An 18,285-nucleotide genomic window follows, 5' to 3' on the forward strand; every position below is an offset into this window, starting at 1 on the left:
GAGAACTTCCACTTTGACTATGACCTTGTCTAAATAAGATCGGAGTTGGCGAAGTCAAAAAGGCTTCCATAGCCTTGGCAACTCATGACAAGAGCCTAGGGAGATTACTGACGCAATAAACAAGAGTGTCAATTTGTTAAGTCAACAACAGGAGTCACTGTGCACTTACTCCTCATGTAGGATCTCTGTCCTTAATGTGTTGTACAATGTGAATTAATGCTATAACTAGTACTCAAACAGTACTTTACACTTTGTGTTTCTGTGTGGGTGCAGTCTGTTGAAATCTTTACTTAATATATACTAAATTGATCTTCTGTATATAAAGATAATTGAAAATGACTCTTGGTGTGAATGGAATGGGAGAGCCAGTGGGAGATGGGAGGGAGGTTACGGGGGTGGGGAAAAGCCATTGTAATCCATAAGCTGTACTTTGGAAATTTATATTGGTTAAATAAAAGTTAAAAAAATTATGTTTTAAAATTGAAAAAAAAAATCGCTTCTCAGCCTTTTGGCTAAGATCAAGTGTAGTATCTGTTTTTTGTTTGTTTGTTTTTTTGTTTTTTGTTTTTTGTTTTTTGACAGGCAGAGTGGACAGTGAGAGAGAGAGAGACAGAGAGAAAGGTCTTCCTTTGCCGTTGGTTCACCCTCCAATGGCCACTGCAGCCGGCACGCTGTGGCCAGCGCACCGCACTGATCCGATGGCAGGAGCCAGGTACTTATCCTGGTCTCCCATGGGGTGCAGGGCCCAAGTACTTGGGCCATCCTCCACTGCCTTCCCGGGCCACAGCAGAGAGCTGGCCTGGAAGAGGGGCAACCGGGACAGAATCCGGCGCCCCGACTGGGACTAGAACCCAGTGTGCCGGCGCCGCAAGGTGGAGGATTAGCCTAGTGAGCCGCGGCACCGGCCGAGTATCTATTCTTATCAGTTTAAAATTGAAAAAAAAAAAAGTTGGTATTTTGGTTTATGTAATATGTTTTTTTTTTTTATTTGACAAGTAGAGTTACAGACAGTGAGAGAGAGAGAGAGAAAGACAGACAGACAGAGAGAAAGGTCTTCCTTCCTTTGGTTCACTCCCCAAATGGCCGCAACGGCCGGAGCTGCGCCGATCCAAAGCCAGGAACCAGGTGCTTCTCCTGGTCTCCCGTGCCGGTGCAGGGCCCAAGCACTTGGGCCATCCTCCACTGCCCTCCTGGGCCACAGCAAAGAGCAGGACTGGAAGAGGAGCAACTGGGACTAGAATCTGGTGCCCATATGGGATGCTGGCACTGCAAGCAGAGGATTAACCAACTGAGCCACGACGCCAGCCCCTGTGTTCTTCTTCTTTTTTTTAAGATTTATTTCTTTATTTGAAAGAGTTACACAGAGAGAAGAGAGGCAACCTCTCTCTAGCAGTCTTCCATCCGCTGGTTCACTCCCCAATTGGCTGCAACAGCCAGAGCTGTGCCGGATCTCAAGCCAGGAGCCAGGAGCTTCTTCCAGGTCTCCCACGTGGGTGAAGGGGCCCAAGGACTTGGGCCATCTTCTACTGCCTTCCCAGGCTATAGCAGAGAGCTGGATCAGAAGTGCAGCAGCTAGGACCTGAACCGGTGCCCACAGGAATGCCGGCACCGCAGGTGGTGGCTTTACCTGCTACGCCACAGCACCGCCTCAGTTCTTTTTTAAGAATTTTTTTGGAGGGGCAGGTATTTGGCTTAGCAGTTAAAGATATTGGTTAGGATGTCCATATACCATACTGGAGGGCCTGGGTTCAAGTCCTGGCTCTGTTCCAGCTTCTTGCATAGTGATGGCTCAAGTGTTGGAGTTCCTGCCATCCAAGTGGGAGGCCTGAATTGAATTTCCGGTTCCTGGCTTCATCCCCAATCTAGGGCCACTGTGAGGATTTGGGAAGTAAGGAAGTGAGCTAGTGGATGGGAACTCTATCTTTCAAAGAAATAAACTTAAAAATTAAATAATTTTTTCTATAAGAAATGCTCCACGTGCTGTGGGTTAAGCCACAGCCTGCAGTGCTGGCATCCCATACGGGCAACAGGTTGTGTCTTGCTGCTCTACTTCTGATCCAGCTCCCTATTATTGCACTTGGGAAAGCAGTGTAGGAGGGCTAAGTCCTTGGGCCCCTGCATCTGCATGGGAGACCAGGAAAAAGCTCCTGGCTCCTGTCTTCAGCTTGGCCTAGCCCCGGTTAATGTGGCCATTTGGGGAGTGAACTAGCAGATGAAGATCTCTCTCTCTCTCTCTAATTCTGCCTTTCAAATCAATCAATCCATCTTTCTCTCTCTCTTTAATTCTGCCTTTCAAATCAATCAATCCATCTTTTGAAATTGCACAAAGATACACATAAAGGATATTTACTATAATAAGGTGATACTAAAAATTAGATGCCAAAAATTTATTACATATAGTCCATACAATTTGTGCTGTTAAAAACTATGAGGTATTTAATGATGTGTGGGGTATACTATTACTAACTGAAAAAAATACTAAACATATATGGAATAATTAGTTTCCACGTTTAGAGTAAAGAATATAGGAAAAAATTGGGAGGAGTATCAGCAAACTGGTAACAGATTCAAGGAAGGCAGAAACACTTCCAGGAGGAGGCTTTTAATTGATATATTCCAGCCGGCGCCGCAGCTCACTAGGCTAATCCTCCACCTGCGGCACTGGCACCCAGGTTCTAGTCCTGGTTGGGGCGCCAGATTCTGTCCCAGTTGCTCTTCTTCCAGTCCAGCTCTCTGCTGTGGCCCGGGAAGGCAGTGGAGGATGGCCCAAGTGCTTGAGCCCCTGCACCCGCATGGGAGACCAGGAGGAAGCACCTGCCTCCTGGGTTCGGATCGGCGCAGCGCACCAGCCATAACAACCATTTGCGGGGTGAACCAACGGAAGGAAGACTTTTCTCTCTGTCTCTCTCTGTCTAACTCTGCCTGTCAAAAAAAAAAAAAAAAAAAAAAAAAGAAAAGAAAAGAAAAAAACTTTATATATTCCATATCTCTATAATTTTCTAATTTTTAAAAAATGAGCCATATTTAACAACTACAACCAGGAAAAGACTCCGAATCAAAGCAACATACGAGTAACATAAAGTCTATTAGAGCCCATTACCAAGTCTCATAATTGGGATGAGCAGCTGATGTAGGATCAGAGATTGATGTGCAGGTGTGAGGAGGACACTGCTCATTGTTGAATTAGAAAAGCAAAGACAAGGCTAGTACACCTGGAGAGAAAGCTCAGTAACAGAACCGAGAAGGTAAGTGTAAAGGACAGATCTTTTCAGAAGGATCTCTGGATACAAACCATCAAGCTAAGGTAACATCTGGAAAAGTAGGTGGGCCAAATAAAGACCTCTCACATACATCCACCCTTTGAGATTTCATTTCAAATCATACACTCTAATGGGAAGCACAGTTCCCAAAGCCCCAGGCAAAGAGTGTGTGGTTGGTCAGATCACCTGACCAAGGAACAGTTCACTAAGTGTGGTGCTTGGGGGTGCGGTCTCCATGACTTACAAGCTGATGAAGAGTTACCTAACCGCAGGGTGGAATGGGAAACTCTGCCCAAAACAACTTGCCCCGGGCTCAGGGCCACGCCCAGGCTCTGCCCAGTCATGCGCCTGCACTAATGTGACCTCCTGTTTGTTCTCAACTCTGCACCTGCTCTTAGCTCCCTTTGCCTGTCTGCTGCTCCAGTGAGGCTCTCTCTGACTCAGGCCCGCAAGATACAGGGTGCTTTCCCAGGTAGGAAGCAGGTCAAGCTGTTTATGAAGACTAGCTGTAATTACTTAGCTGGGTGTAAGATGGGGTTTTTCACCTTTTCCAAGCTGCATGAACTCCAGTCACCCCTAGGAGGAGACAACATATCACAGATCTCAAACAAGTGAGTGGCTGTGGGGAGGGGTAAGCTGGACTGCTTGGATAGGTGGGACCTAAATTGTACATTTTTTAAAAAACTTTTTCTTTTTAAAGATTTATTTGTTTGAAAGGCAGAGTTACAGAGAGAGGGAGGGACAGAGAGAAATCTTCCATCTGCTGGTTCACTCCCCACATGGCTGCAATGGCTTGGGCAAAGCCAGGAGCCTGGAACTCCATCTGGGTCTCTTATGTGGGTATCAAGGGCCCAAGCACTTGGCCCATCTTCTGCTGCTTTCCCAGATGCATTAGAAGGGGCCTGCATCAGTAGTGGAGCAGCTGGGTCTTGAACTGGTGTTCACATGGCATGCTGGCATCACAGGCAGTGGCTTAATCCATTGTGCCACAACATTAGTCCCTAAACTGTGCATTGTTAACTAGGGCCAATGTGCTTCCTTTTGAAGTTTTGTCTCTCATATCCAGACACCCCTGTTTCCTGCTTAATTCCAGAGTGAGTTCTCCAATTCCTGTCCCTCCCCTGTCCTGAGGGTATTCAAGCCTGCACCAGCTCGCTCACCCACCAGGACAGGACAGCACCTGTGATGCACATGACTAGGGAGACATCTCAGGAGTAGCTGTTCTAGCTCTCCCACTAACACAGAAGAGCTGATCTTAACAGTCAACAGGTTAATGAGAAGTTTTCATGATTCCATGAATCTTCTGAAGTATAGTTTTTAAAACTGCTTGAAAATCATGCGTGCGTCAGGAGGGAACGAAAGACCAAAGTTACGCCATGGGCACAAACTGCATGTTTCAGAGGAAGTGGCTGACGTCACAGCTGTGCTGCCCCGCAGGGATTTTCTTCTCTTCCTGGTAGAGATAATCCTCAGATAATATTGAGTTGGGGCTCTGGAATTAAATTGATGCCTATTTTTAAAGGGGAAAAAAATCTCTGAAGACAGGTACGATGTTGCTGCTTTCTTCTCTTTTGCAACAGAACCTGCAGAAAGAGTGGCAGGCAGCTCTGACACAGTCCAGATGTTCCTCACCAGAGCCTTTGCAGCACTGCCACTCTGGGTGCCCCTTCCTCTCCTTCCTCCTCCTACTCAGGGGTAATGTCATCCCGAATTTTGGGGTTATCACTCCCTTTCTGTTCCTCATAGTATCACCATGTTTTGCTCTTAACTGCAGAGTTTTGCATATTTTGAACTTTAAATAAAATCATACTGTATGTAATCTACAACTTTTTTGCCTAACTTTATTATGTTTTTTAAAATTCATCACTGTGTATAGAACTCGTAGAGTATAATGAATGTGCCATAATTTATTTATCCATTCTTTTAATAGTCTTGGGTATTACAAACGATATCGCCACAGGCATTCCTGTGTCTGGTACACACCTAAGGTACTCAAGGGTGTTACATACAGAATGGGAAAGGTGGCTCATGGGGTATGGATGCATCACCAGATTGTTTTCCATTGAAGCTTCATCCCAAGACAGTTAGTCTTAATGCTTCATGACTGGTAGGGATAGACATGCGACATTAGATCACATGTATTATTTTAAACGGTTACCTTTTAAACCCAGCTGACTCTGCCCATCCCCCAACACCTATTTGAGGCAGGCAACAAGCAAACATGCTGCCAAAAAAGAACTTGAGAGTTGGTCTGTGGCCAGGATGATGCAATCAAGTCTCAGATCCTTTCTCCCTTGAGTGGCCTCTGACCTGAATGTGGATTCATGTAAACACACAGATGGGCCATTCTGAGTAAGAATTTGGCCTTTTACTTAGTAAATGAACAAGAGGACATTTAAATAATTTAAATGACAGGATGCATAAGGCACCCCCTTCTTTTTCCCTTCTCTTCCCCAGCTCCCTTCTCCTTTCTTTTCTTGTTTCATGTTTAATAAAGCATTCACTCTGTCTGAGAAGGTTATTCAGAGGGAGGTACTGCTAAAAATGGAGTACTCTGGGGGCTGGTGCTGTGGCGTAGCAGGTAAAGCCGCCACCTGCAGTGCCAGCATCCCATATGGGCACTAGTTTGAGTTCTGGCTGCTCCACTTCTGATCCAGCTCTGTGCTATGGCCTGGGAAAGCAGTGGAGATGGCCAAGCCCTTGGGCCCTTGCACCTGCGAGGGAGACCCAGAAGAAACTCCTGGCTTCTGGCTTCAGATCAGTACAGCTCTGGCCGTTGCAGCCTACTGGTGAGTGAACCAGCGGATGGAAGACTTTTCTCTATGTCTCTCCCTCTCTCTGTTTGTAACCTGACCTCTCAAATAAATAATAAAATTTAACCAAAAAAATCCAGTTATTCTCAGGTTCCCTGCCACTGGCTAACCACTGTAAATCAGCTAACTATACATCAGTATCTCTACTAGCAAAGCCTGAGTAAAAGTCAGCCCTGCCTTCTCTGGTCTTTATGACAGGGGCTCTCAAATAATCAAAACTGACATTAGTTAGTGCTCGCTTCGGCAGCACATATACTAAAATTGGAACGATACAGAGAAGATTAGCATGGCCCCTGCGCAAGGATGACACGCAAATTCGTGAAGCGTTCCATATTTAAAAAAAAAAAAAAAAACTGACATTAGTAAGGACATGTGGCACAGATTAACACTACTCAGTTTCTCCTCCTTGTCCCCTGCCTACTGGAACCAAATGCCACAGACACATGGCCCAACTTGCAAATGGTCTGCTTGAAATCTGAACCTGTCTAGTGGAATAAAAATCTGCCAATACCTGCATAATCAGAGTGGAGAATAAACAGGGCCACAGGCATTTTAATGTAGGATTATAACACATACTCCCTCTCTCCTGTCTCAATCCCATCCCCCAACTATAAAAATAAAAAAAAAAATCAGATATGAATAGTATCAATAACTTTACAATGTCATCATTTTTAAGTCTATAGAGTATTAAATGTTAGCTCTTAATGATATACTGAAAGATAAACCCCTTTGTATTTCAGATAAGTTATCAACTGCTTGTCTACATACTCACACTCTAATTAAGAATGTAACTAATTCATAGATCACTATAGGAACCTGATGTCATGTTCTCTTCTATTAAGAGGTCAAAACGCTAAGCTAATGCTCCCTGAGAGGGGGCACCTTGAGTTAAGCACTCGGTGTCACTTGGACACCCAAGGATCAAGGCTCTAGCTCTTTGAGAAAAACACCACAGACCTTCTGGGAGAATATACAAAACACAAGACCCAAACAGGGGCCGGTGCTGTGGCGCAGCGGGTTAACGCCCTGGCCTGAAGCACCGGCATCCCATATGGGCGCCGGTTCTAGTCCCGGTTACTCCTCTTCCAATCTGGTTCTCTGCTATGGCCTGGGAAAGCAGCAGAGGATGGCCCAAGTCCTTAGGCCCCTGTATCTATGTGGGAGACCTGGAAGAAGCTCCTGGCTTTGGATTGGTGCACCTCCGGCTGTTGTGCCCAATTGGGGAGTGAACCATCGGATGAAAGACCTCTCTCTCTCTGCCTCTTCTTCTCTCTCGGTGTAACTCTGATTTTCAAATAAACAAATACATCTTTAGAAAAAAAAAAAAACAAACAAACAGCTGTACAGGAAATGGAACAGCTCTGCAAACAGAGTAAGCAGGATTTCTCTCAGGACTTTGTTTTTCTACACTGCAAGGCTTGATAGATCTTCAGTCACAGGAGTATGGGACTCTCTTCACTCTTCTAAGCAGGCACTTAGGAACTGGGCTAGAGTCTGCTGGGTTCAATACACTTGGCAGTCAGCCTGCCAAGTGCCAAGGTTTCCTGACAACACATCATGCACTGTAGACTCTAATGAATGTACACCTAACAGTCATTTTTCTCACCAGAGGCCTGATTTGGTTTGAGTGTTCCCCATCCCAAGGGTTCAGGTAATGTGGCACTTCTCTAGCACCAGAGGATAAATGTGAATATATTTTACCTAGTCCTAAATATTCCATTTCCCTGCCAGTGAATGGTTTTAGACATAATTCCATTCCTGGCCAATAGTCTGGAGGGAAGTCTACAGGGACCTTCTGAGAAAGTTCTTCCTCTCTAATTTAAATGAACTTTTTCTTTAGATGCTGTGTAACTTATTTGTAGATGCCCAGAAGTGTGGAAAACATCTGGCAATCATGAGACAACCTTAAAGACCAGATCATTAACTAAGGAAGGTAGAGAAGAAAGATGGACCCCATCAGATTCTCTGATTAGTCACCACCAAGCCATTACAGAAACTACTGTGCTTCTTGTTATGGCAGATGATAAATGTCCCAACTCTTCTTTTTAAACATTTATTTATATATTTATGAGACAGAAAGCAAGTAAGCACTGGTGATTCACTCCTCCAAATGCCCGCAATCACCACTCTGAAGCTGGGAGCCAGGAAATCAATCAAGGTCTTCCATGTAGGTGACAGAAACCCCTTCACCTGAGCCATCGCCATTGTCTCCCATGGTCTACATTATCATGAAGCTGGAGTCAGGAGCTGGGGTCAAGTATGGAGCCCAGGTACTCTGACAAAGGCTGCAGGTATCTTAACAGCTAGGCTTAATGCATGCTTCTGGTACAACTTTTAAAACTACCTGGGGCTGGTGCTGTGGCATAGTGGGTAAAGCCCTGGTCTGCAGTGCTGGCATCCCATATGGGTGCTGGTTTGAGTCCTGGCTGCTCCACTTTTGATCCAGCTCTACTATGGCCTGGGAAAGCAGTGGAAAATGGCCCAGGTTCTTGGGCCCCTGCACCCTGTGTGGGAGACACAGAAGAGAAGCTCCTGGCTCCTTGCTTTGGATCAGCCTAGCTCCAGCCCTTGTGGCTATTTAGGGAGTGAACCAGCTGATGGAAGACTTTTCTCTCTGCCTCTCTGTAACTCTGCTTTGCAAATAAATAAATTTTTTAAAAGAGAAAACACAGGAGGAAAGCTTCATGCTATTGAATTTGGCAATGATTTCTTGGATATGAAACAAACAGTACAGGCAACAAAAGAGCAAGTAGATAATTCAGCATTAAAAAAAAAAAATTACCTATAGGGGCTGGCATGGTCATGCCAGGGGCTTAAGCTACCACCTGCAATGCCAGTATCCCATGTAGGTGCCAATTCAAGTCCTGGCTGCTCCACTTCTGATCCAGCTCTCTGCTAATGTGTCTGGGAAAGCCCACAGAGGATGCCCAAATCCTTGGGCCCTTGCATCCACATGGGAGAGCCAGATGGAGTTCCAGGATCCTGGCTTTGGCTTGGTCTAGTCCCAGCCAATGTGGCCATTTGGAGAGTGAACCAATGGATAGAAGATCCCTCTTTCTCTTTCCCGCTTCTCTCTATATAACTCTGATTTTCAAATAAATAATAAATCTTTAACCAGTCAACCAATAAAACCACCAGTAGTGGATTGTTGGGCTAGATATCTTCTATTTGTCTCTGCAGGTCCAATCTTCAGCTTCTCTACCCTGCTCTGGTCCAGGGCCTGATCTATGGACTGCATTAACAGGCCCTTTCTTCTGACTTGCACAGGTTTGGTTAATGGGAAGCCCTTGAAGGAGACTGGAGAGGGAAAGATGGAGGACATGGTGTTACTTCCGAGCTCTCTTTCTGCAGGGTCACCTCAGGTTAGCTGTGTCCCTCTGACTGAAGGTTACTCCTCATTTCTTTTTTTAAAAAATTATTTATTTGAAAGGCAGAGAGAGAGAGAGAGAGAGAGAGAGAAATCTTCCATCTGCTGGTTTATTCCCCAAATAGCCGAAATGGCCGTAATGGCCAGGGTTGGGCCAAACCAAAGCCAGGAGCTTCTTCCAGGTCTCCCACATGGGTGCAGGGGTCCAGGGACTTGCAGGCAGTTTAACCTTCCACAAGCTAAAGCGCCGGCCCCTACTACTCATTTCTGAAGGTGCTTTTTCTACTGGAGTCTCCTTCCTCTTTGGGAACCAAATCCAAATAGCCCTGCTGATAAAGCGTCCGTTAATTTGGCTACAAAGTCACATCTTTGTAAAGAGTCCCTTTATAAAATCCTCCTCAAATAATCCTATCTGGGGGGCGGGCATTTAGCCTAGTGGTTAAAATGTTCGCTAAAATGCCCTCATCTTATTCTTTTAAAAAAGATTTATTTATCTTATTTGAAAGGCAGAGTTACAGAGAGAGAAGGAGGGAGGAGGAGGGGAGGGGGGAGGCAATGAGGGAGCAAGGGAGGGAGGGAGAGAGAAAGAGAGGGAGTAAGAGGTTTTCCATCTGCTGGTTCACTCCCCTAATGGCTGCAATGACCAGAGCTGCGCCAATCCAAAGCCAGGAGCCAGGAGCTTCTTCCGGGTCTCCCACATGGGCAGCCCAAGGATTTGGTCCATCTTCCACTGCTTTCCCAGGCCATAGCAGAGAGCTGGATCGGAAGAGGAGCAGCCGGGACTAGAACCAGAGCCCATATGGGATGCCAGTGCTTCAGGCCAGGGCTTTAACCTGCTGTGCCACAGTGCCAGCCCCTCTTATTGAGTCTTTTTTTTTTTTTTTTTAAAGATTTATTTATTTATTTGCAAGTCAGAGTAACATAGAGAGAGGAGAGTCTGCAGAGAGAAAGAGATCTTCCATCTGCTGGTCCACTCCCAAACTGGCCGCAACTGCCGGAGCTGTGCCAATCTGAAGGCAGGAGCCAGGAGCTTCTTCCAGATTTCCCATGTGAGTGCAGGGGCCCAAGTACTTGGGCCATCTTCTTCTGCTTTCCCAGGCCATAGCAGAGAGCTGGATTGGAAGTGGAGCAGCCAGGTCTCGAACTGGTGCCCACATGGGATGCTGGCGCTTCAGGCCAGGGCGTTAACCTGCTGCGCCATGGCGCCGGCCCCATTGAGTCTTGATAGATGTAGGTATTCTACTAATTGTAGCCAAAATCAGCTTAAGTAATATTCCTAGCACTATATTCCAGTGCTTACAATTCAGGAAACATCCCAAATAGGTAATTTCAATTTGTAATTGAGATAGTGTTTTTGTGGGTGTTGGGAGGCAATGGTTGATGTGAAGGAGAAAGAAAGAAACAGCACATACATGTGTGTCCTTTCTGGATGGCCCTGGGTGAAGGAGATGAGACTCACATCTGAGTAAGCCTCAGCAACACACAATGCGCACTGATACATATTTTTATTCCCAACTACAACCCTGTGGTGTGGATCTCTTGATTTTCATTTTATAGGGTCAGAAATGGGAGGTAATTTCTCAAGGTTGCAGCAAGGGTTCAGTGAACCAGGGATGGAAACCAGATCCATGGATTCAAATTTCGTGAATTTTACTCTTTCCAGGGCTTCCCCTTTGCCCAAAAATCAAGCCCAGAAAGTCAACACGGAACAGGAAGAGAAAGGGCAAGGAAAGAGCAGCGGTGGGTTTCAAGACTCTGCTGCCCTTCTCATCCTCATTAAGACTTTTCTGAAATTGCTCTAACATTTAAGAAAAATCACACACTCTACAAAACAAACAAAACAAACAAACAAAAAAAACCACCATCCCAACAGCTTGCAGTAGCCTGGGATTCCAGAATAAATACTGAAATTGGCAGGACACATAGTATCCTTCCCCGGAGTGGGTCACCTGAGGACACTGCCTAACATCCGGCATGTGTGTGTTTGGGAATATACAACAGTTACGTCTCCACAAACGCTCAGATGCCTCTTTCTTGTGCCAAAAGGAACTGCTGTGTCCTACCTTCTGATCCAGTCCCAAATGTCATCAAAATCTGTCTCCAAAGACTTGTAAATTCTTTTAAACAGAGGAGGCTTGAGTGTCCTCCCAGCCTCCTAGGAGAATGGCTCAGAGGAAATCATGCCAAATGCTGAGTAAATGGGAGGGCTTTCTTTAGTGGAAACTGTAATGCTATGCTGTGGCCACATTTTCACAAGACTTCGGGGGTGAGAGGGATGTCCTTCTGCCCGGATAGGCTGGAAGGCGACTTAACATTTAGTTCAGGGGAAACACGTCCCAGATTCAAGAGTCAAGACCAAGTCATGAGACTCACTGGAGTTAAACCCTGGACCTGGCCCCAACGGCTTCTAGACATCTGCGCTTTCACCCAAACAAAACCAGCTAGAACAAGCCCACAAGTAAAAAAAGCAAAATCTAGCAATCCCCAGAATTTCAGCACGTGACACTTCAGGAAACTGATCCTTAAGTTGTTTAATTTCTAATACTTGTCCCCAAGAGCAGCTGAAGGTAGCTGTCAACATTCCAAAGGGCTAATGAGGTTTGGATATTAACCACTCATTTTATAACCAATTATCAAATCATTATTGAGAACAACTAGTTCTTATTGATACAGGAAGTGTTCAAGACCCAGTACTGGGTAGAGAGGCAGGCTGCAGAACAGATTTTGTGGAAAAAATACCCATCGAGATATCTTACAGATTAAAACCTAGAAAACTGGTAAAGTAATGCTGACTGCTATTTGTGGGTATTGAGCCTTTAAAGTATTTTTCCCTTTGTAATTTTCTATGTTTTTGCAAAGCATATATAAAAAACTGGATTAAAAGCTTTTTAAAAAAGAAAAATATCTTAAACAAGTTATATACATTTCAATTCTGATGTGCAACACATATGATCCAAATTAAGGGAGAGGGCTCAGTGTAACTGAACACTGAAAGAAAAAAAAAGATCCAAAAAAGTAGCAGTAGGAACTTTTTTTAAAAGAATGGGCCAAAAGGAACATTACCTTGGGGTAACCAGTATTCATTTTGAAAAGGCAGCTGTATTTCACCTTTTTTTTTTGACAGGCAGAGTGGACAGTGAGAGTGAGAGAGACAGAGAGAAAGGTCTTCCTTTTGCAGTTGGTTCACCCTCCAATGGCCGCCGCAGCCGGCGCGCTGCACGCTGATCCGAAGCCAGGAGCCAGGTGCTTCTCCTGGTCTCCCATGTGGGTGCAGGGCCCAAGAACCTGAGCCATCCTCCACTGCACTCCCTGGCCACAGCAGAGAGCTGGCCTGGAAGAGGGGCAACCCGGACAGAATCCGGCGCCCCAACCGGGACTAGAACCTGGTGTGCCGGCACCGTAAGTGGAGGATTAGCCTATTGAGCCGCGGCGCCGGCCTGTATTTCACCTTATAAGATGTTGAGAAGTACTTATCAAAATTGAGAACTAAAATAAGAGCATAGTATTTCCATTCTTTACTTTTATTAACTTGAGATTAAATGCCGAATCTTCCATGATAATCTTAAAAGCTTATACTTAGTTTTGGAAAATTGGATTAATAAAGAAATTTATTTTCAAAAAGTATCATCACCTCCAAATCAGGCTGAGAATTAGCTGCAAAGGAGGACTTTTCACCTTGCTTTATAGCCTGAAGGAGGGAGAATCCAAGAAAGTCACGCAAGGACTCACCTTGCCAGCAAGATCCCCTGATACTCTTCCAGTTGTCTCATGAAGCTGGGGTTAGGTTTGGTCACCGTTCGTCTTTCCTTCACATAATCATAGGCTCGATCCAGATTCCAGCCATATTCCTTCATTGCATAGGCAATTACAGTGGAGGCTGAGCGGCTCACCCCCATCTTGCAATGTACAAGACATTTAGATCCATGTTTCCTAGTTTGGGAAATGAAGGTAAAGAAAAGAGAACAGTGAGTATATTTTAAAAGCTGGGTTCTATATTTTTTCAGGTCTCCTGTCCTACCCTTCCATTTTACTGCTATGCAATCCCTTCTCCTTGGTCCACTTGTGCAAATCTATAATCAAATGTGTGAGCAGGACAGGCAGCTCTAGTGTAATTTCAAATACTATTCAATGTTAATAATATGCTTCTTTAATTCATCCAGTAAACATTTACCAGATATTTATCATATGTTAGACAATGTGCAAGGTGCTAGTCTGCAAAGGTCAGTAACATGCAGCTGTACTTTAAAGGGAAGAATTCAATGGGAGAGACAAAATTCCAAATGGGAAATACAATGACAGGTGGTCACAGAATGTAGAGGGAGCACTTTGGATTTAGGGACTGGAGCACATTTGTGTGTGATGGAGCCCAGTTCTCTCAAAGCTTCAGGGGCATGTTTCATGGCTGGTACTCCCCTGGGGTTCGGGCATGGCAGGGATTCATCTAATTTATTCAAATAGTATGAACTATTTGAATCCAGTTTAAGTTCCAGGAATGGTTTTGTCTCTGGTGGGAAGCACAAACCAAATGAAATCAGCCTTCCTCTCTGCTCTGCCACAGCTCTGGTTTTTTTTTTTTGGACAGGCAGAGTGGACAGTGAGAGATAGAAAGATCTTCCTTTTCCGTTGGTTCACCTCACAATGGCCACTGCGCTGCGGCTGGCGCACCTCGCTGATCTGAAGCCAGGATCCAGGTGCTTTTCCTGGTCTCCCATGGGGTGCAGGGCCCAAGCACTTGGGCCATCCTCCACTGCACTCCCTGGCCACAGCAGAGAGCTGGCCTGGAAGAGGGGCAACCAGGACAGAATCCGGCACCCCAACTGGGACTAGAACCCGGTGTGCCGGCGCCGCAGGCGGAGGATTAGCCTATTGAGCTGCGACACCAGCCTATTTTTGTTTTTTTAACAAAGTGAAAAAAAAATTAAGTTACCATAAAGCTATATGAACAAATTGCCTCAGTCTCAACATTAACACGTCAGGGTTTATTACCTAGGATAAGGCCATTACTCAGTTATACTAATTCTGCTAATAACAGTGTTTGGCACACAGTAGCCTTCAAATACTTGCAAATGTATGAGCAAACTTATGGATGTACTCATTATACATGCCAGATGCTTAAGTAGGTACATTTTAAAGTATGGAAAAAAAGGAATGTCACTCATCACTTGTGCACGTGGAATCCTCCCTAAGTGTCTATTCTAATGAGTCAATATATGTCCTATCAGCCTAAAAGGGACATCTATTCATTCATTCATTCATTCATTCACTTGTGTGAAGGTAGAAACTCTTTCTTCTGGGGCTGGCACTGTGGCATAGTAGGTTAAATCTCTACCCTGGGGAGACAGCATCCCATATGGGCGCCAGTTTGAGTCCTGGCTGCTTCACTTCTGATCTAGCTCCTTGCTAATGGCCTGGGAAAGCACTGGAGGATGGCCCAATTGCTTGGGCCCCTTTACCCATGTGGGAGACCCAGAAAACGCTCCTGGTTCCTCACTTTGGACTGGCCCAGCTCTGGCTGTTGCACCCATTTGGGGAGTGAACCAGAGAATGGAGGATGTCTCTGTCTCTCCCTCCCTCTCTCTAACTCTGCCTTTTGAATAAAATTAATAAATCTTAAAAAAAAAAAAATGGAAAAGTTTTCTTCCAGAAGCTTATAATCCTTATTCTGGAAAAAGAGCCAGAGACACAGGAAAGAGTTAAGCAAACAAGGACACATGAGGTTAGGCGGCAAAAAGAGGGAGTCAGGTAAGCTACAAAAATGCAGAGAATGGCCTGGAATACTTGAAATAGTCTCAAAGGTAAGATTAACCTTCTATCTGCCAATTAAGTACAAAATTTTGCTATTCAAGATTGGTGCTGGCCGGCACCGTGGCTCAGTACGCTAATCCTCTGCCTTGCGGCGCCGGCACACCGGGTTCTAGTCCCGGTTGGGGCGCCGGATTCTGTCCTGGTTGCCCCTCTTCCAGGCCAGCTCTCTGCTATGGCCAGAGAGTGCAGTGGAGGATGGCCCAAGTACTTGGGCCCTGCACCCCGTGGGAGACCAGGATAAGTACCTGGCTCCTGCCATCAGATCGGTGTGGTACGCTGGCCGCGGCGGCCATTGGAGGGTGAACCAACGGCAAAGGAAGACCTTTCTCTCTGTCTCTCTCTCTCTCACTGTCCACTTTGGCTGTCAAAAAATAAAAAAATAAAAAATAAATTAAAAAAAAAAAAGATTGGTGCTTACATTATCCCAAATGCCAAGGAAGTATCTGTTTTACTTAGAGCACCATTTAGAGTTACAGGTACGAAATAAATGCACAGTGATTCAGATGGAAGTTCAGACATGTGCTCTATATCTTCCCATCAAGCCCTGGCACCGTTAATGCATCAAATTTCAGGTCTATGCCTGTAGGACATACTTGGACAATCCCAAGTAAAATACAGCTATGAAATCCACTCCCATGAAAACATCTCTTTGGCATATTTTCAATGCGGCTTTTTCAGTGGATGGATTCAATTTCTATAACGAAGGATCAGTTCCCACCTAACCCAACCCTATCTTTCATAACTGCCCTCTCTCCTGCAATATTGAATGTCTAGATTAAGCCTGGCATCCCGTTAGGAATCAGGATCTTGAGTAGTGTGAGACAGAGGATGCACCGAGAGGATGTCTCCCTCCCAGGCAATGACATTACACCTGCAGGTGTCCGAAAGTAAGTGCCTCCATTTGTGCCCTGGGTGCCTCATGGGTCTCTCTCCCCAATACCACCTGAAATCAGCCTTTCTTTTCACTGGGACAGAGGCCTCATCCTCAACTCTAGCCTCTCTGGCTGAGATCCTGCTAAGTCTTTTCTCAAGGCTAAGATCCTTGCCTAGTCTTTGCTGGTCCCCTTCTCTTATGGAACTAGATGATTCTTGTAGACCTGATGGACCCTGAAATGAGACATGATCTTGATTCAGTTCCTGTCTCCACCACTTATTTAATCTCTGATTTCTATCTGTAGAGTCTGTCCTCACTTACATGGGATGACAACAGTGTCTGTCTCTTTGGTTTTAGAAAATGTTACAGTACAGAATACATATAAAGCACCTGGCACATATTAAGCATGCCATGAATGGCATAATACTGGGAATGATTTATCAGAAGGCTTCAAGGATATAAAACACCCGTTGAGATGCTGGCCAGAGACTAAAGGAATAGGCTCCAGCTAGAGAATGAATATTTAGGGTAACTAAGATAAAGAATTTCCTCATCATGAAGGTCCTTTAGAGAGATGTGAAATCATTCTTAAAGGGCACTTTAAAAACAGAAGCATTTCTCATCTGCTGGGGATAGTTTGAAGAAATCTGGCCAACACAGCCCTCTGCTATGGCCAGGGAGTGCAGTGGAGGATGGCCCAGGTGCTTGGGCCCTGCACCCCATGGGAGACCAGGAAAAAGCACCTGGATCCTGGCTCCTGCCATCGGATCAGCGCGGTGCGCCGGCTGCAGCGGCGGCCATTGGAGGGTGAACCAACGGCAAAGGAAGACCTTTCTCTCTCTGTCTCTCTCTCTGTCCACTCTGCCTATCAAAAAAAAAAAAAAAAAAAAAAAAAAAAGAAATCTGGCCAACAAGTTCATTTTTGATTCTTTCTAGTGATGTAATAAATAGGAGTGGCAGGGAAATCCCTAGGGACTTAAAAAAATGCAGTGATATATTAATATGACACACTAAGTTAACACTAAATAGTTTTACTATAACGGCCAGTTAATTTAAGGAATACATCAACATAAGGGTCAGAGAAAAATCCACCATTTAGAGTATCATGAGAAGAATAAAAGAAAGGGAAAAGATTTCCAAAGCTCCCTGTGTTTCTCTCCTCACCTTCAGAGAGGAAGACAAGTATTCTACTTATCTGAAATAATTTCTACTCCACTTTTTTAAAAAAATGATTTATTTGTTTATTTGAAAGGCAGAGTTACAGAGAGGCAGAGGCAGAGAGAGAGAGTGAGAGATGTTCTATCTGCTGGTTCACTCCCCAGATGGCCGCAATGGCTGGAGCTGGGCTGATCTGAAGCCAGGAGCTTCTTTCGGGCTCCCATGTGGGTGCAGGGGCCCAAGCACTTGGGCCATCTTCTACTGCTTTCCCAGGCCATAGCAGAGCTGGATAGGAAGAGGAGCTGCTGGGACTCAAACCGGTGCCCATATGGAAGTGGCAACCTTAACCACTACGCCTCAGCACCAGCTCCTCTACTCTACTTTTAAAATGTCCTCACTGCAACTTAAGAATTTCATTTATAATTCCTATCTTTCATTTCTATTTCTGTTGTTGCAGCATAAGTCTATTCTATTTAACTTTCTGCTAATGGAAACAGTGAACATGAAGCTATTTCTTCTAGGGCTTCATTTACTAAAAGGAAAAGTATTAAATCATTAGTTTTTTTTGTCTAGGATTAAAAAACCAGAGTCGCTGCCAGCACTGTGGTAAGGCAAGTGAAGCTGCTACCTGTCATGCTGGCATCCCAATATGGGCATCATGCTGATTCGAATCCTGGCGGCTCCACTTCTGATCCAGTTCCCTGCTAATGTGCCTGGGAAAGCAGAGGAAGATAGCCCAAGTGCTTGGGCCCTTGCACATATCTGAGGGACTAGAAGAAGCTCCTGGCTCCTGCCTAGCCCAACCCCAACTGTTGTGGCCATCTGGGGAGTGAACCAGCAGATGGAAGATCTTTGTCTCTCCCTCTGTCTCTGTAACTTGGCCTATCAAATAAAATGAAATAAAATCTTAAAAAAAATAAAATCTTAAAAAAAACCAGTCCTTTTTTTATTTCCTAAGCACCATCAATAATTTATCCAGAGCATATGAAGAACAGGGGTTAGAGTTTG

General features: G+C 45.0%; 1 protein-coding gene, 1 long non-coding RNA gene, 1 other non-coding gene and 1 pseudogene across 10 annotated transcripts in view; 3 read left to right on the forward strand and 1 right to left on the reverse strand.

Annotated features, from left to right (window-relative positions):
- Nucleotides 1-18,285, reverse strand: part of SSH2 (slingshot protein phosphatase 2) — a 280,902-nt gene that overhangs the window by 10,370 nt on the left and 252,247 nt on the right. For all 7 annotated transcript variants that reach the window (XM_070061153.1, XM_002718906.5, XM_008270960.4 and 4 more), the window contains one exon: nt 13,170-13,370. In XM_070061153.1, coding sequence (XP_069917254.1) covers nt 13,170-13,370 — 201 coding nt within the window. The remainder of the gene's footprint in view (nt 1-13,169; nt 13,371-18,285) is intronic.
- On the forward strand, nt 493-649 carry LOC127484570 (U2 spliceosomal RNA; annotated as a pseudogene).
- Nucleotides 2,990-18,211, forward strand: LOC138846177 (uncharacterized). 2 transcript variants are annotated; one of them, XR_011383617.1, is made up of 2 exons: nt 2,990-3,871; nt 17,851-18,211. It is a non-coding gene; the product is annotated as an uncharacterized lncRNA (long non-coding RNA). The 2 variants fall into 2 exon arrangements; XR_011383616.1 differs by having other exon boundaries at nt 2,990-3,732.
- LOC138846363 (U6 spliceosomal RNA) lies at nt 6,305-6,411 on the forward strand. The gene has a single exon (XR_011383845.1). It is a non-coding gene; the product is annotated as a U6 spliceosomal RNA (small nuclear RNA).

Source organism: Oryctolagus cuniculus, chromosome 17, assembly GCF_964237555.1.
Source record: "Oryctolagus cuniculus chromosome 17, mOryCun1.1, whole genome shotgun sequence".
Lineage (NCBI taxonomy): Eukaryota > Metazoa > Chordata > Mammalia > Lagomorpha > Leporidae > Oryctolagus > Oryctolagus cuniculus.